Source organism: Pseudorasbora parva, chromosome 8, assembly GCF_024679245.1.
Source record: "Pseudorasbora parva isolate DD20220531a chromosome 8, ASM2467924v1, whole genome shotgun sequence".
NCBI classification, from domain to species: Eukaryota; Metazoa; Chordata; class Actinopteri; order Cypriniformes; family Gobionidae; genus Pseudorasbora; species Pseudorasbora parva.
The window spans coordinates 23649977-23657164 of record NC_090179.1 but is presented as its reverse complement, the minus strand read 5'-3'; the positions used below and the strand labels follow the sequence as shown (position 1 = coordinate 23657164).

Sequence of the window (7188 nt, the reverse complement as noted above, 5' to 3'; positions counted from 1 at the left end):
CGCTCTGCCACGCCCACCTCGGTACGCGGCCATTGAGCCAGCGTTGAAGCGGTCTCATATGAAGAAATATGCCATATGCCCCAGGAGCCTCTGAAAGAATTTCAGTGGGACCGCTGACCTGCCCTTGAAAGAATTCAAGCAGTTCAACACTGACTGGACTCGCTCCTCTTTGAGGCGTGCAGTCCAGTTGACCGAATCCAGCTCCATACTGAGGTAAGAGATCCTTTGTGTGGGACAGAGTTTGCTCTTCTCTCGGTTGACCCGAATGTCCAACAGGCTGAGGTCCCTGTGTTCGCAGTCAACTGTTCCCTTGACTGGGTGAGTATCAGCCAATCGTCGATGTAGTTGAGGATGCGAACGCCGCATTCTCGGCCAGAGCGGCCCGGAGTAGTCCTCGAGTCCTACACTGCTGACTTGGGGCCCAGAGAGAGAGGAAACTGCTCTTTTTGTGAGTATGTCGGTACCGCTGGACTTTGGAGAGCCAGCGGCAGAGATGTTCTGCGACCAGTGGGGGACCCCCGGTCCTCCTCCAGGGGGTGGGGGAGGGATGCGGACATCATCTCCCTCAGAGCAGTTCCTCTTCTCCCTGGGCTGCCCGTCTCAGGGCCGCTCCCCCTTGCGCTTGCCAGCCAGCTTAGCGGGACCCTGGACGGGTTGGGCGCCCCCCTTGCGTCTGGCACCCTGCTTCGCGGGTGGAGGCTGCTGCTTTGGCTTGGCAGGGGCGGAGGCAGACACTGGAGGACGCCCTCGTGATGAGCACACTGGGGTGCTGCCCCCAGTGGCTGGGTGGAGGCAGCAGTGGGCCGCTGGGGCAGGATGATTTTGATGGCCTCGTCTGCTTCTTGGCCACCGAGAACTGCTGGGCAAAGTCCTCGATGGCGTCGCCGAAGAGGCTGGCCTGACAGACAGGGGCGTTTAGAAAGCAAACCTTGTCCAAATCAAGCATGTCTGTCAGGTTCAGCCACAGGTGGCGCTCATTGACCACTAATGTGGACATTGCCCGACCCAGGGAGCATGCAGTGACTTTCGTCACCCTCAGGGCGAGGTCCGTTGCCACACGCAGTTCCTCCATAACGCCCTGGTCGGAACTCCCCTCGTGCAGCTCCATGAGCGCTTTGGCCTGGTGGACCTGCAGGGGCACCATGGCATGCAAAGCTGATGTGGCTTTCCCACAGGCTGTGTAAGACTTGCCCGTCAGACCGGGCGAGAACTTACACGCCCGGGAGGGGAGATGCGGGGCCTGCCTCCAGTCTGCAGCAGTCTTTGGACACAGGTGCATCGCAACAGACCGCTCGACTGGAGGGATCCCCTCGTAGCCCTTAGCCGCACCACCATCGAGGGTAGTGAGGACGGAGGAGTCAGCTGATCGCAGGCGAGCGCTATAGGGCGCCGCCCAAGACTTCATGAGCTCCTGATGCACATCTGGGAAGAATGGTACCGGGGCAGGGCGCTTAGAACCAGCACGGGCCGTCCCAAGAAACCAGTCGTCCAACTGCGAAGGTTCGGGACGCGGTGGAGGATTCCACTCAAGCCCGACACTTGCGGCGGCCCGGGCAAGCATAGCCGTAAGCTCCGGGTCGGACTCGGGCTGCGCTGTCACACCCGAAGGGGGCAACGCAACCGAATCTTCATCCTCGGAGCCCATTAGCTCGTCCCCTGATGCAGCGACCGACATCTAATCGTCCGCCGGAGCCCCGAAAGTGACGACTAGCGCTCCACATGGGAGGTCAGCACGCCCTTCCGGGAACTCCACTGTCGCAGTGGAGGGGGGAGGGGCAACGACGAGCCATCTGACCTGTCGGGTTTGCCCTGACCATCACCCTCAGGTCCCCACCAAGGTCATCAGCCAAAGTAGCAGACCTCTGCTTTGCAGCTGGAGGACCGCTAGATCGGGGGATGCGCAATGGCGCTCCATCTCTTTTGAGGTACTGGAGTCTGGACCGTAGCGCTGTGATGGTCATATTCCCGCAGTGGGAACATGACTCATCCACAAACGCAGCCTCAGCGTGCTGAACGCCCAGACACGTGAGACAACGAATGTGCCCGTCAAGCGGAGACAGAAATCACCAGCACCCAGAAACACACAGTTTGAATGACATCTTGAAAAAGACACAGGGTCAAACCGTGTTGCTCTTTTGTGAATGGAAAACTGCGTGAGCTCTCAGTGTATGTGTGTGTATAAAACGCCCAGCGAACCAACAAGTTCTTTGTGTGTTTGGGGAAAACACCCACCGAACCAACAAGCTCTTTTAGTTTTGATTTCACTTTGTAGTCGATCACTCGCTGATCCGCCATATCACCCGCACTGGCAGTTTTCTCTCACGAGACTCGAAATTCACACTCTCCGTAGAAACAGCAATACAACTGTTCCGCTCCGAAGTAGAAAAAGCGCTGATCTACCATTCCACTTCCTATTTATACCCGTGCTGCGGGCCGTGGAATGCAAGAGGGTAAGACACAGAAAGAAATTTCTGAACGAATAGGCTGTTCCCAGAGTGCTGTATCAAGGCACCTCAGTGGAAAGTCTGTGGGAAGGAAAAAGTGTGGCAAAAAACGGTGCACAACGAGAAGAGGTGACCGGACCCTCAGGAAGATTGTGGAGAAGGACCGATTCCAGACCTTGGGGGACCTGCGGAAGCAGTAGACTGAGTCTGAAGTAGAAACATTCAGAGCCACCGTGCACAGGCGTGTGCAGGAAATGGGCTACAGGTGCCGCATTCCCCAGGTCAAGCCACTTTTGGGCTACAGAGAAGCAGCACTGGACTGTTGCACAGTGGTCCAAAGTACTTTTTTCGGATAAAAGCAAATTTTGCATGTCATTCGGAAATCAAGGTGCCAGAGTCTGGAGGAAGACTGGGGAGAAGGAAATGCCAAAATGCCTGAAGTCCAATGTCAAGTACTCACAGTCAGTGATGGTCTGGGGTGCCATGTCAGCTGCTGGTGTTGGTCCACTGTGTTTTATCAAGGGCAGGGTCAATGCAGCTAGCTATTAGGAGATTTTCTGAGCACTTCATGCTTCCATCTGCTGAAAAGCTTTATTGAGATGAAGATTTCGTTTTTCAGCACGACCTGGCACCTGCTCACAGTGCCAAAACCACTGGTAAATGATTTACTGGCCATGGTATTACTGTGCTCAATTAACCTGCCAACTGTCCTCACCTGAACCCCATAGAGAATCTGTGGGATATTGTTAAGAGAAAGTTGAGAGACACAAGACCCAACACTCTGGATGAGCTTAAGGCCGCTATCGAAGCATCCTGGGCCTCCACAACACCTCAGCAGTGCCACAGGCTGATTGCCTCCATGCCACACCGCACTGAAGCAGTCACGTCTGCAAAAGGATTCCCGACCAAGTATTGAGTGCATAACTGAACATAATTATTTGAAGGTTGACTTTTTTTGTATTAAAAACACTTTTCTTTTATTAGTCGGATGAAATATGCTAATTTTTTGAGATTTCAGTTGGTGTATAATGAATCTAAAATATATGAAAGTTTAATTTGTATCATTATATTATGGAAAATAATTAACTTTATCACAATATGCTAATTTTTTAAGAAGGACCTGTGCATCTTGGATGCCCTGTGGATAAGAATTACATTTTTGGGTGAACTATCCCTTTAACATGATTTATATAGGATGGCTACTGAGCTTAATGAGACACTGAAAACAATCATGGCTGATGAGTCCAGGCAAATGATTATGGAAAATATGTAGTCTGAGATGTTATGGCAATAGTCCAGGGTGGAGTGCCCTCTGGATGTGATCATGGGCACTCTTGCTGGTGATTGTAAAAATAACCATGCCCATTGTGTCTGTATATGACACCAAAGGTTTTTCATTGAAATCAATGGAGTGCTGCTCATTGAAAAACGACGCTAAAGGGGTACACTGTGCATTAAAAAGTGACGCTAAGGGGAAATTATCATGCGTCAATATGTGACTAATAGGAGTGAGGTGTGTTATAAATAAAACATATAAAATAAATAATGACCAAATTGTCATTTTGGGGTGAATCCTTATATTTATTATCCTTATTCAGAGTAACTGCTGAATTTGTTCCTCAAAGTAATAATTTTCATGAATTTTTTTTTTTTTTTTTTTTTTTTTTTTTAAAGACAGAAGAAAAAAACATTTTACCTGCAAGTACATTTTTTTTGATAAGGGGCTAAAAAACTTAATGGTAATGGTAATTCTAACACTGTCCTTAGAGAAACTACGTCATCTGCGTTTCTGTCCCTAGTCTTCATAATTTACATGTCTTATATAAACAAACTAAGACCAGAACACCTCAGTGTAAGGAGCATAATGCACTTTAACAGTAGTCTGTGAAACAGGTGTGGCAGGTTGTTTCTGTTTACTCTTTATTATTATTTGTTAAACTATCCAGCTATTATTATCAGTATAGTGTATTTTAGTAGTATACTAAATGGAGTATAAAATCAAAATATTTTATTTTAAAACTGTATTTTTAAAGTTGTAACTATTGTACAATTAAATGCTACATTTTCTTCTTACAGAAGATGAAAAGGCACATAAAGAGATTTCGCTAAGGACTAATATTCATCATGTCAGTGGGAAACATCAGCTTTGTAAAGGATTTTGTCATAGTTGGCTTTCCTGGACTTCAGCCTCATTACTATGGTCTGGTATCAGCACTTCTGCTTTTTGTTTATGTGTTTACTTTGGTGGGGAATGCTGTATTTTTTACTCTGTTTTTAAAAACTAAGAGCCTTCAGAAGCCTGTATATTATTTCATTATAAATCTTGTTGTGTGTGATGTACTATTCAGCACCACAACATTACCAAAGATAATTAGTAGGTATTGGTTCCAAGATGGAACCATTTCATTCTTGGGCTGCTTTGTTCAGATGTTCTTTGTGCATTATTTAGGTAGTGTCTGTTCCCTTGCTCTGGCAGTAATGGCTATAGATCGCTATGCAGCAATATGTTACCCACTTCAATATCATAGCATCATGACAAACAGAAATGTACTAATTTGTATCCTTTGTTCTTGGGTTTTGAGTTTAGTAGCACCCTTAATGATAGTCATTCGAGCTTACCCTCTCCCTTATTGTACAGAAAACACCATTGTACACTGTTACTGTGATCATGTTTCCATTACAACACTGGCATGCACAGACAGAGCTCTGTATAGTGTTCCAGCCCTCATCGGTGCCCTTGTAGCTCTTCTGGGGTCTCTTGCTATTATTATTTTTTCATACTTTTCTATCTTTGTGGCAGTAATGCGAATTTCAAGCACTCGAGGAAGGTTGAAGACCTTCTCCACCTGCAGTCCTCAGCTCATCATAATTGCTCTCTATTTTCTACCCAGGTGTTTTATTTATTTGTCTGGAAACATCGGCATAAAGTTCAATACTGATTTGCGATTAGTCATTATTATGATGTATAGTCTGTTACCACCCATGGTCAACCCCCTCATTTATTGTTTAAGAACTGAAGAGGTAAAAAAGATTTTAAGAAAACAATTTAAAAAGAGGAAAATTGGTACTTCTTTACATTTCTGATCTGCTGTATTTAAAAGTTTAGTTCACCCAAAAATTGTAATTCATTTACTTATCCTCAAGTTTCTTTCTTCTGTTGAAAAAATAAACAAATGTATGTAGACATTAACTTCCATAGTAGGAAGCCATAAAATATGGCTACAATAAGAAATAAACTCATACAGGTTTGGAACAACTTGAGGGTGAGTAAAAGGTGATAGTAAATTTGAAGATACATTTTGGTGAAGATACATTTTGGGATGAACTATCCTTTTAATAAGGTAGACCTAAATGTTAAGCTAGATGCTAATGTTTATTGCTTATTTAAATACAGTGCATATTTTCTACATTTTGTTATGTTACAGCATTATTCCAAAATGAATTAAATTCATTATTTTCCTCAAAATACAACCAATACCCCATTTTGATAGCGTGAAAGAAGTTAGTTTGAAATCTTTGCAAATATATTAAAAATAAAAATCACACGTACATAAGTATTCACAGCTAACAGTGTGGGTCAAAAACGCATAAACAGATCTACATTTCAGTGCACATTAAGATTGTTCAATGTAAATTAATTTAATCATACCCTGCAGTATAGATCCTGTTTGTGATTGTGATCTGTAAAATTAATCCACATTTATTTAAAATCGTTTATATATTTAAGTCCCACATGAATGGTCCTCGAAGAAAGATGGTCCTTTTGTGTCACAGACTTTGTTGTGATTTATCTTTTGATTTTTTTGTGTGAGTTTAGACATGTTAAAGGTCTGCATTATCTGTCTTACTAATTTTGATGGGTGTTATATACAGAGCAATGCTTATCGTGAAGTGAGAGCTCACACTCACAGTTTATCTGAGTTGTTTTTCAGATACAAAGTTTACAGTATATTAGCACCCCCGAAAAGGGAAGGTCTGTAGATGTTAATGATAATGCACTTTAGAGACAGCATTTGTGAATGAGCACATGAACACTCTGTACAGCCAATTTATAGTAGAAAATGGTAACGCTGCTTGATTTTAAGCCTGCTATTGAATAAAGTGCTATAAATAAACTTACAGAATTGCAGAGCTTGTGCAAACATATCCACGTTGCTATGATGCTCTGATGCTTTTCTTATACTTTGTTCAAAATATTTTCTAATAAATAAATAAAAAAGTTTTGTTTTGTTTTGTTTTGCTTTTGTTATTGAGAGGAGAGCGCAAAACACATATTTATAGTTCATATTCATCTAAAGTCTAAATGAGTGGGCAGCATCAGAAGTTTGATAACAGTATATCACGGCTCATGTATTTCAAACTTTGTTTTACCCCTAAACGAAGAATGATAAAGAACTTTGCCATGAGTATGTCGGGCCTTTAGAGAAGCCGGATACACTGCAGTAACACCACCGAGATTTGCGATGTTGTACAATACCAGTTTAATCACTTAGGCAACTGCTTCATGGTACTTCACAAAAAAGTTGCAATCCACATTGAGGCACAAGTGGACCTTGCAAACCCTGCAGACCACATTTGACCTCAATATATTCCCCTTCTTGCTGCAATACTTCCAGGTCTTGCGGTTGATGTAGACAGGAGCATGGAACAGGGACATGTCCAACTGCTCGAGAGCATCTGGGGTGTGGATGCAGTCTACCCAGACAGGCTTGGGGACATCAGCAGAGGTTCTGGGGACACGTAG

At 44.4% G+C, this 7188-nt stretch overlaps 1 protein-coding gene across 1 annotated transcript; it reads left to right on the top strand.

The window, feature by feature from the left end:
• Positions 1–4568: 4568 nt before the first annotated feature.
• Positions 4569–7188, top strand: LOC137084519 (olfactory receptor 1E16-like). Its single transcript, XM_067450796.1, has 2 exons — positions 4569–5508; positions 7061–7188. The coding sequence occupies exons 1-2, from the start codon at positions 4569–4571 to the stop codon at positions 7186–7188; spliced, it is 1068 nt and encodes a 355-aa protein (XP_067306897.1).

Coding starts and splice junctions, on each gene's coding strand:
- LOC137084519 (XM_067450796.1), top strand. CDS start 4,569: ATGTCAGTGGGAAACATCAGCTTTGTAAAGGATTTTGTCATAGTTGGC. Junction 5,509..7,060: donor ATTTAAAAAGAGGAAAATTG/GTACTTCTTTAC, acceptor CAATACTTCCAG/GTCTTGCGGTTGATGTAGAC.